Consider the following 14,213-nt stretch of genomic DNA (forward strand, 5'->3'; position numbering starts at 1 on the left):
ATTAGATTACAAATTTTATTTAACAAAGAAAATACTATGTGTTCAGTCCTAGGGTCAGAGTCCACTTCCTAGAATGACTGTGGGTAGTACTCTCACCACCTAACTTCGATGGGGTGAGGTTCGCCACACTTTTAAATGATGTGACGATTGGTTATTATAGTATTATGTACTCATTTTTAAACTACTTTATGTTAAACTGTTAAATATTCTATTATATTTAATATAATATATTATATCAAATAGTTTATAGAAATAATTAAATCATTTTTAATTGGCATAGATTAGATTAACCTTTTGTTGCCTTTTGATTTGATATTATTCTCAAAACTGGAAGTTCTGCCATTATTGAAACTTAAGATAAATAGAAATTTTAAGTAAAANAGAGATACAGTATACTGTATTACTATTAAGAAATAATTTTACGGTAATACATACGATGTTAAATTAGAATAGATTTTATAATAGATTCTTAAACCACTTGGTAAGTACCAAGTGGTTTAAGAATCTATGGGACTAAAATTATGACCCCATAGATAACAACACTCTGTTATAATGTCAAAAAATTGCCAGTCCCATGGATGATGTTACAAGCGGGTTAAACTGTATTTTCAATTTTCTTAAAGAAAGATTTATCTGATGTTAAACAAAATATTGCTCCATTTATTTATAACAGAATTTCAATTATTTAAATATTAATGTATAATTTCATTACAGAGTATTGGTAAAATTGGATTTTAAATTTCCCTGACTTTTCCAGGTTTTCCAGAATATTAAATTAAAAATTCCAGGTATTTTAAAAATTCAAATACCAAATATTGATTAACAAGATAAAATGCTTGTGAAATAATGTAAATTGTAGTTGACTTATGATGATTTCATACTTAACACAGCCAGAACTCATATTAAAAATATATTTCTGAATCCCAGCAAATCAATCATTCTTTCTAATTATGTAGTATGACAATTATAACATTGCATGCACTTGCTGCTTTTCCTCAACATATGTGTACTATAAATCTCCACTATTAAAATATTACCAAGATCCTTGTGCTTTCAACAGGCTACATCCATAATATGAGAACATTAGTATTTTTTTTATTGTTATTTTTTATCATAAATTGATTGTTTATTACAAACATATAATAAAGTATAATTGGCAATCATGCAAGTATTTCACTTCCAACTTATTTTGAACTGATTAATATAAGAGCATTTCATAATTAATTCTGCAAGTCAGAGGCAAAATATTTACAGGAAAATCATATTTTCAAAAAATATTAAACATTAGTTTGAATTTTAATACATTTAGATAGCATCTCTCTCTTGTTCTTATGTTACACATTTGCAATAACTTGATTACCATAACCATAAATATATGTGGTATTAAAACTTATGAATAGTCTATACCAGTATTTCTCAACCTTTTCCTCATCACAAACCAGTAAAATTATGGATAATTTTACATGAACCAGTAATTATATGTAACTATGAATTATACTTATTATGTTTATACATGCCTATCTAGATTACTATTTGAATGTCATCCATAATCAATTGCACCAGCATCAGTATGGTCACATATTTTTCTGTGGACCAGCACTGGTCCATGGTCTGGTGGTTAAGAAACACTGGCCTATATTATACAACATATATTACTTTTAAATCTATTATATAAGATGACCATAACTAAAGAAAGGTGTTTAGAATTCTCTGTAGAAAGAACTATTGATAAATCTCAACCAAATTTGGTATGCACACTGTTCTGTCCCATGACAGAGGTGGGTAACAACGCTTGGCATACATGCCAATAACTTGTTTCTGGCACACAACCCAAGGCTTAATTTAAAAAATCTAGCAATGAGTTGCTTAACTTTCCTAGCAACATTTAGTGATGTTATCTGTTATGATATTTTATTAAACACTTTATATTTTTAACTATTATAAAATGACAAATAGCTTAATTTTAAGGGTAGGAATGAGTTTTATAAAAAAATTGTAAATGCTAATAATAAATAAAATCATCATTAAGTCTGACCCTACTTGAGATGTGACACATGACCCCCTTTATCTCACAACCTCCTTGACTTTTAATCACCAAAATTTAATAGTATCAATCCTCCTAATAAAAAACCTCCCTGAAAAATTTCAGAAATTTTTGACTAAAAACACAGAAATTATTAAGCTTCAAATAGGATAAACTAAATCATGCTTCACACACACACAGGAAAAAAAACCCAAATTTTTTTGCATTTCTCAGTGTTTCAAGGTGTCCTGAGCCCAAAAATGTAAAAATCTTGGGAGTCATTTTTAGACTGATTGCCATACTTTCCCTTTGCTATCTATAACAGCCAGGAAAGTAAAAATAAATACCCAACATCTTTGCTGAGTTTCATGTTCTAACTCAACAAAACATAATTTTATTGAGTAGAGCAACACTAAATAAAAATGCAATAAAGAAGCAAACACTATCAAGTAATAACTATTGTTTAATTAATAATAAGTAATAAGAAAATGAAGCAAATATCCTATTTCCAAGACATCTATCTCTAAGATGTACTAACTTAGAAACACAGTTGCCAATTTATTACAAAATCTTCTAAATCTAGCTTTTCTGTAGCAACATCTAGCTGCTAGATCAAATAATAATATACTCTCAAAAATTTTGGTTAGCACATGACAAAATTTTGCATTATAAATTTAGTGATTTTGGTATATACACTTAAAAATATTTTCTTTCCCTGTCTATAACAAAACCAGATCTAATTAAATTAGAATACTTTAGAATAATTTAAAATCAAGAAAATAAAATTTTTCTTCTCCAAGAATAAGTAAAAATATTTGAGTAGAAATTTAAGAAATAAAGACAATAAATTTCAGTTCTACTAACAATAAATGTTTCCTCTAAAGATAATTAAATTAGCAACAAAAATTTATGTAAAATGGTTTATGTGCATAGTTCATGATAGCAAGTTTCACACAAATTTTTTAAACATTATTATATATAATGTTTTTTGTAATAATTCCTTTAACTGCTGTATATCATCAGGCCATATTTTGGCAATAATAATTATAAATTACTAGTAAATTTGAACCTAGAGAGAGGTATTAGGTGTCATCTTGTATTAAATTTAATAATTATAATTTAATTAAATAATTTTAGATTAAATTTATATATAAGTTTAATCTAAAATTATTTAATTAAATTATAATTATTGTTTAAATTAAATTAAATTAAAAAAATTAAAGTTAAACTTTTTTATATGTATATCTAAATATATAAAATTGCTTGTCCTGACTGACGGACTGACTTAGTCACTGATTCATCATCGCCCAGAGCAAACCGCTGAACCTAAAGAGGTGAAATTTAGTAAACAGTTAGGGTACATCATGAAAGCGCGCACTAAGAAGGGATTTTTCGAAATTCTCCCGCAGGAGAGAGGAAGAGGATTAAGGCTTAACCTGAAGAATGGCTTCTACTATATTATTTTAGATGCAATTTTTGTTTTTATCTGCTTTTAGTCTTCATTGAGTACTTAGATGTATTAAATTGATAACATTTCAGACATTGTTATAAATATTTTTATCTATTTCGATTTTTAAAATGTTCGAACTGTTTTAAATTTGAATTTGTTATTGCATATCGGTTCGATTATAGAACAATCGTAAACGTTCCAGAAAATTGATCAAATTAAAAACAGTTTGTTTGATTCTTGGCAATTCTCATCATTTTCAGCGGTAGGTGTTATATAACAATTACTATAGTTGTTGAATTACTGAATATAAATGGGGTTTGCTTGCAAAATCCTCGCAGGCAAAGCCGCGGGTAACAGCTAGTATATATATACTTTTTTATATGTACAGTATATATATATAAAAACGTTTAACTTTTGAGAATAAAATAATTCTAAATCAAACAAAATGTCAAGTCTAACATTGCAAAAATACAAATAAATCTGAACAAAACTTAAACACTTGGCTAAATTATATCTTAAAAAAGAAATGGCAAGAAATCTCACATGACTTTCTTGGCACTCAAATAGAAGATTAAGGGATCAGAAAAGAACAACTTTTGATTATATTATGATATAAAATTTAAATAATAATAAAAGCTTAAAGGAGTAATGCTGAATAATGATAAATTGTTCCATTTTTGGTTTATCCAGTCCAGTTTAAAAATTTTTGGTTTATCCAGTCCTGAAATATAATGCATAATAGATATTGACACACACAAACAATTTTTTATGGGTTTTGTTTACATTTTTAGCTCATAGAATGTCAACATTGAGAATGCAAAAAAACCAGAGATCAAAATTTGAGTAATCACCATGTTTTTTTCCCTGTGCTATAATATTCTATAATAGTTGGAAAAGTACAATACAGAAATATGGAATTGTATTTTAGAAGAATGAGTCATAAATTTAAAATTGATTTCCCTATAATGAATAAAGAAATTATCAGTAAAATTTTAATTAATGCCTAACAAATAAATATTTTATATCTAAAATATGAAATTCAAACTAAAACAAGAATATATCTCAATATATTTCATAAACATGACTTACCTCACAATCAAGTTTTCTTTTTTTATGTTTTATTCTGAAAAATTTTATAAAATATCCTTATTAAAGATAAATAAATTTAAAATTATTATGATAAAAACTTATATTTACTGTTCAACTGCTTCATCTTGAATCAAATTTAATCCCTCAATAAGAATATAACTTGATTCACCCAAATTATTGCTTGCTATCAAATTTATAAAACAAAAATAATGATTCATGTATTTTAATGAATATATCAAAATATATTTTAAAAAAACAAAATAGTAAACACTATCAATTCTTATTATTATTTACCTCCAAGCCATTCAGAATTAACTAATTGACCATAATGATATAAGGAATATAGAAAAATCACTGTAGCACAGAAAAATACCTGAAAAATTAAACAAAATAAAATAATCTAGGAATTAAAAATAATAAATTTGAGATTAAAATTAACCAACTTGTTTATTTTGTGCCATAACATAATCATCAGATAAATTTAATGCTTGACAACTACTGCTTGTACTAAAATCATTGATTCCTCCAGGCTCACCTAGAGACATATAAGGTCTTTTTTGAATAAAAGAAACAATTCTTTGCCATAAACCTTCACTACCAACAACTGTAGAAAATATATCTGCAAGTTCCCATTCTAATTTTTTCCCAGCAGCTTCTAAAAGATGAAAAAGTTGATCCCAAGGATCATCAATAGGTCTATCAATTGTATGTTTCTCATCTTTTCTATGAAAGAAAACAAAAAATTTAATTATTTGGACATAAATTAAGTATTGTATCTAGAAATGATCTACCTAGTAGTTTGTGCTTCTTTCCAAGATGACTGAACAATATAACAAATATAAAATTCTACTGATTTTTGAAGTAAACGAAACATTTGTTTTGATGGAATCTGAATTTCACTGGAGTTTAATATAACTGGCATGACATCACATACTGAAAAGTATATTTTCATATAAAATATTATCTATTAGTTTATAATAATAATTTACATTGTTTGTACCTTTAATAAATTTTTAAGAATATACAGTAGAGCGTCGATTTTCCGAAAGTCAATCATCCGAAAGAATTCCAGTCGGCAAATTTAAATTTTCGCCAGTGCTGTGGCGCTTCAATCTTTGGCTATGTCTTGGGCTACTCAAATATTTTACGTTTTTGATACTAAATTAACATCTGAAGTATATTTTTTTATTGTTTTTATATTTTTCAATATATTTATTTTGTTTGTACAAAGTAAAAAACTAATTTTTAACGATACAATAGTCTTTGTTAGGCTTAACTTCGACGAAAATTCAACACAAAGCGACACGCAACGGAGAAAAATTTCAACATCGGATACGTTAAACTATTTTTTCGTACATAAATCGGTTATCCGAAATATCAGTTATACGAACAACCCCAGTCCCCAATTGATTCGGAAAATAGACGCTCTACTGTATTGCTCTTTTATTTACATTACAATTTTCAGAATTAAAAAAATTAGAAATAAACAAAAATTTTGGAAGATTTGATTAAATCTAATTAAATTATTATTTTCTCATTAAAAACATGACACATATTCAATAAATAAGATTTGTAGCACTGCTAAAGAAGAATAACAGCATTTAAGATTAATACTAATAATATTGAAAGAGATATCAATATTATTAGATCTGTCACTAATGCAGATCTGTATCAATACTTGTCCATGCCAGATGACATTTGTGTTCACTATACAGTTTACAAAATTGTGTCATCTATATCAAATTGCACCACAAATTAACATCAAGCTGTTACTCTATTTTTGATAGCCAAAGGCATTACACTTACAAATTGGTGAGATCCATTACAGGTTGTATGCACAACAACAAGAGTCCCACATGTTGCTGTAAAAAGCTTGCAAGTTGGTTCAAAGGTTCAAGGAAGGCAAAACAAAACATAGATGATGAGCCACATAGACTTGTAGCTTTTTGTAGCAACATGCACGATTCTCCCTATTGTGCATGTGATGGATCTAATTAGGACTAATGCCTTCAGCTACAAAAATTGAACAACAGATCATTATTCAATTGTGATGCAGTATTATATTGGCAATGTCATTTTCTAAACCACATAGTAGATGCAAATGCCACTTGGCAAGTATGACTATTGTTACAGGGCTGCATTACTGTATACACTTCACTATTATTAGTGTCAATCTTGAACACTACATTATTTTTCTTTAACAGCATTACTAATCATATATACTAAATCTGCCTCACACAAACACACAAAAACAAAACAGTCAGCTGAAGTTAATATGAATCACTAAGAGAATAGCTCGCTTGATCAAAAATTTGTATTGACAATTTTCAGGGTCAAGGTCAAGGTTATATAATTTAGGAAGTTAAGCTTAATAGATGATCAAAATCTCTAAATTTTAATATTTTGAATTAATTTACTACATAAAGTTAAATAAAATTAAATTTATTTGTTTTTGTAAGTAAATGTTCTAAACGATTTCAAATCAATCAAAAGGAATAGACATTATTCACTGTTTAAGTATGGAACAGCATATCAGAGTGGTTAAACAAAACAAAGCTAAAAAAAATCTGTGATTTTTTCTGTTAAAGATTGCTTGAAAAAGTAGAAAAAATATTTTTTTTTCAATTGCAAATGTCACCTTTAGATATTCATCTGCATCACTTTCAAACTGCAGATAGCAATGTATGGTCTCTACTGTGTCCATTGCATCCTTGAAAGAAGACTTTGATGGCTGAAAATCACTGTCAATCTTTCTTTCATTTATGAAATCATCATTTCTGTCAAGGAATATCCTGACTGGTCCTGACATTATTGTACAGAGTATGAGTTATGTTAATAGTGACACATGCTTAGCCAAAAAAAATAGCCAAGGTGTCAATGCTTTTTTGATGCCAAGAGTTAAAAGGGATCCAAATTTGGTGCAAAGTAGCCAAACCTGGCATCACTGTATACAGTCCCTGATATGCAAACAAGCATGTGTTTATATGGGACTACATCCATTTAAAGGGGTGGGTGCCCTTAAACTTCAAAACCTATTTTTTGAGTATAGTAGAATGTTCAGTAAAACTAGATGTTTGAATTGTTCCACAGTCAGGTGTCAAACCCATCTTTGCTTAGTAGAAGAAAATCTATTCTTTAAAAGGAACATTTTTTACATTACCACTTCTCATTGTTCACTTCAAAAAGTGTAAAAAGCAACCATTATTGAAAATATAGCTATTTCTTGGTGGTTGTGAAAGTAATTTACAGTTTAGTTTAATGAAAACTGGTAAAATTTTTGTTCACTTTATCATGTAAAAATTAATGTTGTGACAATGATGTTTTGCCAGGGCAATGGTAAAATTTGCTTTAACACAATAATTCATTTTATTAGTGTTTGTTTTAAATCAAGTCAACTGTACTAAAATAAATATTTTACTTTTAGATATGAAAAAATTTATTTTAGATAAGTGATGAAAGAATATATAAAATAATTAATATCTTAAAATATAATACAAATAAACAAAAAATAAGCAATCATATAATTTAAGTTATATTTTCTAATATAATTAAACATAAATTAAATATCATTAGTTATATTAATTAATATGCATCATGATATATTTAAAAATACAACATTTACCAAAAATTAATAAAAGAAGAAAAAAATTAAAATTTTAAATTATTTTTATGATTGTCTTATCCAAATTAAATACAGTGGAACATTATTTAGGTTTCATATTTATACATTGTTTTATATGTGCTAAAATATTACCATTCATTACTATGGTTGTTTTTGTAGTTTATGGCGAAATATTTCATTTATATGTCTAACTCTATTATGAAGTTTCATTTATTTATGATTTCCTTTCTGATGAAGATAATAGGTATCATAATATTCTTTCAGAATTTCTAGAACGTATTCTTTGTTCTATTATTGAATGCCTCTCTTCACCTTTCCAAAATTGACTTGGCAAGACAATTGTCTTACAGAGAAGAAAGATTAGTAGGTTAATGAAAGTGATCAGAATACATAAAAAATTTATATGTTTGTAGTATTCTATAACAGCAAAAGTAGATGGTATTATATCATCTTTATCAGTGGTATTTGAATAGAGAAAAATCACTTTGTAATTTTATTGCTGTTAACAAGGTATATGAGTTAATGTTTCTTACTTTTCACTATGATTTCAAAATAATATGTGCAATAAAACTTATTGTAGTTTTTTATTATAAATATATAAAATAGTAGATAAATATCGAAACATTCATTAAAAACTGTAATAAAATGTGTTTTTCATAAAAATTATTAGTTTTGCTATCTTGTGGTACAATATGGTTTAACTTTCAATTAAAAATAAAATAACACATGTTATTGATATCCAGTAATGAGTTTAATATTAAAAGAAAAATTGTCTATTCATAGGCAGTTCAAAACATACAGAATTCAAATGAAATAATGGATCAAATATATAATCTACATTCTTCATTTAAAGAAACAAAAATACAAACTTTTAAAAATTTAACATAAACCAATAAGAAAACTTTCAATTAAGTCTTTTTTGTTTGATCCCTTGAGAGATGTATAAATGATATTCCACTATATGTGTATGGATAATAGTCGATAAAAAAATAAGCTTAGGGTAATGTCAGATTTGAAAATGAAATCACAAAGGAATAAAACAATGATTAGCATGTCATGATTTTTTCTATATTTTCTAATCACATTGTTCTCAAATACATTAATATAGTGACTTGCAACAATATTAGATTACACTAACAATCTGACACTAATTTCATTTTTTAGATAAACAATAAATAATTCAAATCTCTACGGTAACATTAAATAAATTTTAAAATATAATCATTAATCATATAACAAATTAATTAATAGTTTTTATTAATTAATCAATTTGTCAATCCTATATTAATTCTAACAGAATTTGTTTCCAGTAACCATTTATTTCTTCATTATATTTAATGATATTACAGTCAAATCTCAGTTTACAAACTTAATTCATTCCTAAAAGTTGTTTGGAAGCTGATCTGTTCTCAAACCAAAACAAATTTTCCCATAAGAAATGATGTAAAATGGATTAATTCGTTCCCAACTATCCCAAAACATAACCTTTTTTTTACCTTCCTTGTTAGCTGTATTTCATGCATAAAATTCCTACAAAAGAAATATTATATTATATATAATATTACTTCATCTATATACCTATATTTATTCTATACATATAGCATTAAAAGCAAAATGTTTCCTCACTGGTAACTGAAACAGAAACCAAAACTAACACTAGTGACTGAATTCTGACTGTCAAGATGAAATATAATGAAATCTATCAAGACCAACAACAAGTACTTTATCAACGCTTTTGAAAATATTGTTTCATTTGACTTGATTTCAATTTAAATAAAATTAAAATTAATTAAATAATTATTTTTATTTTTGGTGTAAAGGCCAGTTTTAATTATTAATTTTAAATTTAATTATTAGTTTTAGTTTAATTAACTGGCTACTTAGTATTAATAAATATTAATATCATATTAATAAATTTTTGTCATTTAATTTAACTTAAGCATATTTAAACATAAATTCTTGAATGCCATTTGTATTACATGAATGTCAATTAATGCAGTTTTTATTAATTAATTTGATTTAAATTCAACCATGGTGAGTATAGAAAAATGAAAATAGTATCTTTCCCACATATGCATTAAAATGTAATTTAAATAGCAACATCATTGATGATTTGGTACATGATGTGAGGCAATCTTGGCACCACTAACTTCTGAATTGGTAGTTCTGTCATTGATTGGTCAGACTGTCAACTTTCTTTAACACAAGAAGTATAGGGAGTTCACAGTCTGTGAACAATTCTTGCCAAGTAACTTGTTTGGAAACCAAGTTATCATATGGCATTCAAAATTCTGTTCATAAACAAGGGTGTTTGTAATATGAGGTTTGACTGTATTTTCATAAATTGATATAAATGTTTGATTATACATTGTAATCTTAGTTTAATGTTCCTAATAATATAATTTGTTTTTTAAACTCAAAAACAGTTTCTCAATGTTTAAAAATATATCTATTTTTCATAAAGACATAAAAGTATGATTAATATTAAACTGTTTTACCTAATAGTTTACGATACTGGTTTACTGGAGATTGATAATGTCCATGTTTCTCAGCAGCAAACAATGTGTCAATTAATTGCATCTAAGAAGTAAAATAACATGTTCATAAAAGTATATAGNACCCATCTTTGCTTAGTAGAAGAAAATCTATTCTTTAAAAGGAACATTTTTTACATTACCACTTCTCATTGTTCACTTCAAAAAGTGTAAAAAGCAACCATTATTGAAAATATAGCTATTTCTTGGTGGTTGTGAAAGTAATTTACAGTTTAGTTTAATGAAAACTGGTAAAATTTTTGTTCACTTTATCATGTAAAAATTAATGTTGTGACAATGATGTTTTGCCAGGGCAATGGTAAAATTTGCTTTAACACAATAATTCATTTTATTAGTGTTTGTTTTAAATCAAGTCAACTGTACTAAAATAAATATTTTACTTTTAGATATGAAAAAATTTATTTTAGATAAGTGATGAAAGAATATATAAAATAATTAATATCTTAAAATATAATACAAATAAACAAAAAATAAGCAATCATATAATTTAAGTTATATTTTCTAATATAATTAAACATAAATTAAATATCATTAGTTATATTAATTAATATGCATCATGATATATTTAAAAATACAACATTTACCAAAAATTAATAAAAGAAGAAAAAAATTAAAATTTTAAATTATTTTTATGATTGTCTTATCCAAATTAAATACAGTGGAACATTATTTAGGTTTCATATTTATACATTGTTTTATATGTGCTAAAATATTACCATTCATTACTATGGTTGTTTTTGTAGTTTATGGCGAAATATTTCATTTATATGTCTAACTCTATTATGAAGTTTCATTTATATATGATTTCCTTTCTGATGAAGACAATAGGTATCATAATATTCTTTCAGAATTTCTACAACATATTCTTTGTTCTATTATTGAATGCCTCTCTTCACCTTTCCAAAATTGACTTGGCAAGACAATTGTCTTACAGAGAAGAAAGATTAGTAGGTTAATGAAAGTGATCAGAATACATAAAAAATTTATATGTTTGTAGTATTCTATAACAGCAAAAGTAGATGGTATTATATCATCTTTATCAGTGGTATTTGAATAGAGAAAAATCACTTTGTAATTTTATTGCTGTTAACAAGGTATATGAGTTAATGTTTCTTACTTTTCACTATGATTTCAAAATAATATGTGCAATAAAACTTATTGTAGTTTTTTATTATAAATATATAAAATAGTAGATAAATATCGAAACATTCATTAAAAACTGTAATAAAATGTGTTTTTCATAAAAATTATTAGTTTTGCTATCTTGTGGTACAATATGGTTTAACTTTCAATTAAAAATAAAATAACACATGTTATTGATATCCAGTAATGAGTTTAATATTAAAAGAAAAATTGTCTATTCATAGGCAGTTCAAAACATACAGAATTCAAATGAAATAATGGATCAAATATATAATCTACATTCTTCATTTAAAGAAACAAAAATACAAACTTTTAAAAATTTAACATAAACCAATAAGAAAACTTTCAATTAAGTCTTTTTTGTTTGATCCCTTGAGAGATGTATAAATGATATTCCACTATATGTGTATGGATAATAGTCGATAAAAAAATAAGCTTAGGGTAATGTCAGATTTGAAAATGAAATCACAAAGGAATAAAACAATGATTAGCATGTCATGATTTTTTCTATATTTTCTAATCACATTGTTCTCAAATACATTAATATAGTGACTTGCAACAATATTAGATTACACTAACAATCTGACACTAATTTCATTTTTTAGATAAACAATAAATAATTCAAATCTCTACGGTAACATTAAATAAATTTTAAAATATAATCATTAATCATATAACAAATTAATTAATAGTTTTTATTAATTAATCAATTTGTCAATCCTATATTAATTCTAACAGAATTTGTTTCCAGTAACCATTTATTTCTTCATTATATTTAATGATATTACAGTCAAATCTCAGTTTACAAACTTAATTCATTCCTAAAAGTTGTTTGGAAGCTGATCTGTTCTCAAACCAAAACAAATTTTCCCATAAGAAATGATGTAAAATGGATTAATTCGTTCCCAACTCTCCCAAAACATAACCTTTTTTTACCTTGTTAGCTGTATTTCATGCATAAAATTCCTACAAAAGAAATATTATATTATATATAATATTACTTCATCTATATACCTATATTTATTCTATACATATAGCATTAAAAGCAAAATGTTTCCTCACTGGTAACTGAAACAGAAACCAAAACTAACACTAGTGACTGAATTCTGACTGTCAAGATGAAATATAATGAAATCTATCAAGACCAACAACAAGTACTTTATCAACGCTTTTGAAAATATTGTTTCATTTGACTTGATTTCAATTTAAATAAAATTAAAATTAATTAAATAATTATTTTTATTTTTGGTGTAAAGGCCAGTTTTAATTATTAATTTTAAATTTAATTATTAGTTTTAGTTTAATTAACTGGCTACTTAGTATTAATAAATATTAATATCATATTAATAAATTTTTGTCATTTAATTTAACTTAAGCATATTTAAACATAAATTCTTGAATGCCATTTGTATTACATGAATGTCAATTAATGCAGTTTTTATTAATTAATTTGATTTAAATTCAACCATGGTGAGTATAGAAAAATGAAAATAGTATCTTTCCCACATATGCATTAAAATGTAATTTAAATAGCAACATCATTGATGATTTGGTACATGATGTGAGGCAATCTTGGCACCACTAACTTCTGAATTGGTAGTTCTGTCATTGATTGGTCAGACTGTCAACTTTCTTTAACACAAGAAGTATAGGGAGTTCACAGTCTGTGAACAATTCTTGCCAAGTAACTTGTTTGGAAACCAAGTTATCATATGGCATTCAAAATTCTGTTCATAAACAAGGGTGTTTGTAATATGAGGTTTGACTGTATTTTCATAAATTGATATAAATGTTTGATTATGCATTGTAATCTTAGTTTAATGTTCCTAATAATATAATTTGTTTTTTAAACTCAAAAACAGTTTCTCAATGTTTAAAAATATATCTATTTTTCATAAAGACATAAAAGTATGATTAATATTAAACTGTTTTACCTAATAGTTTACGATACTGGTTTACTGGAGACTGATAATGTCCATGTTTCTCAGCAGCAAACAATGTGTCAATTAATTGCATCTAAGAAGTAAAATAACATGTTCATAAAAGTATATAGACAATATTAAATCATAATTTTTAAAGTTTTAGCAGATATATATATATAATATTAATACATTCCCGCGAAGTACATTTATCCTACGATAGATGGCGCGCGTTTACACGAGCATTCGCGCACAGTGTGTTCAATCGATTTCAAATTGTGAAGACCATTTCCCCCCTTTCAAAAAATATCTCTATATATGCATTTGTAACTGTTATTTACGATATTTATAATAATTTTTTTTAATCACTTTGATTGTTGCTGCTTCCCTCGTGTTACATAATTTTTTTTTA

General features: G+C 25.8%; 1 protein-coding gene across 2 annotated transcripts in view; it reads right to left on the minus strand.

Annotated features, from left to right (window-relative positions):
* Window positions 1–14,213, minus strand: part of LOC111620367 (integrator complex subunit 10-like) — a 32,248-nt gene that overhangs the window by 5,117 nt on the left and 12,918 nt on the right. Inside the window, exons 6-11 of one of the 2 annotated variants that reach the window (XM_023362294.1) lie at window positions 10,683–10,764; window positions 5,354–5,495; window positions 5,006–5,285; window positions 4,857–4,935; window positions 4,671–4,746; window positions 4,563–4,596 (exon numbers count right to left, since the gene is read on the minus strand). In XM_023362294.1, coding sequence (XP_023218062.1) covers window positions 4,563–4,596; window positions 4,671–4,746; window positions 4,857–4,935; window positions 5,006–5,285; window positions 5,354–5,495; window positions 10,683–10,764 — 693 coding nt within the window. Of the gene's footprint in view, window positions 1–4,562; window positions 4,597–4,670; window positions 4,747–4,856; window positions 4,936–5,005; window positions 5,286–5,353; window positions 5,496–10,682; window positions 10,765–13,816; window positions 13,899–14,213 lie in introns of both variants that reach the window. The other variant, XM_023362293.1, reaches the window with a different exon arrangement.

Source organism: Centruroides sculpturatus, unplaced genomic scaffold (assembly GCF_000671375.1).
Source record: "Centruroides sculpturatus isolate CEXI.00-Female unplaced genomic scaffold, Cexi_2.0 scaffold32, whole genome shotgun sequence".
Classification (NCBI taxonomy): domain Eukaryota; kingdom Metazoa; phylum Arthropoda; class Arachnida; order Scorpiones; family Buthidae; genus Centruroides; species Centruroides sculpturatus.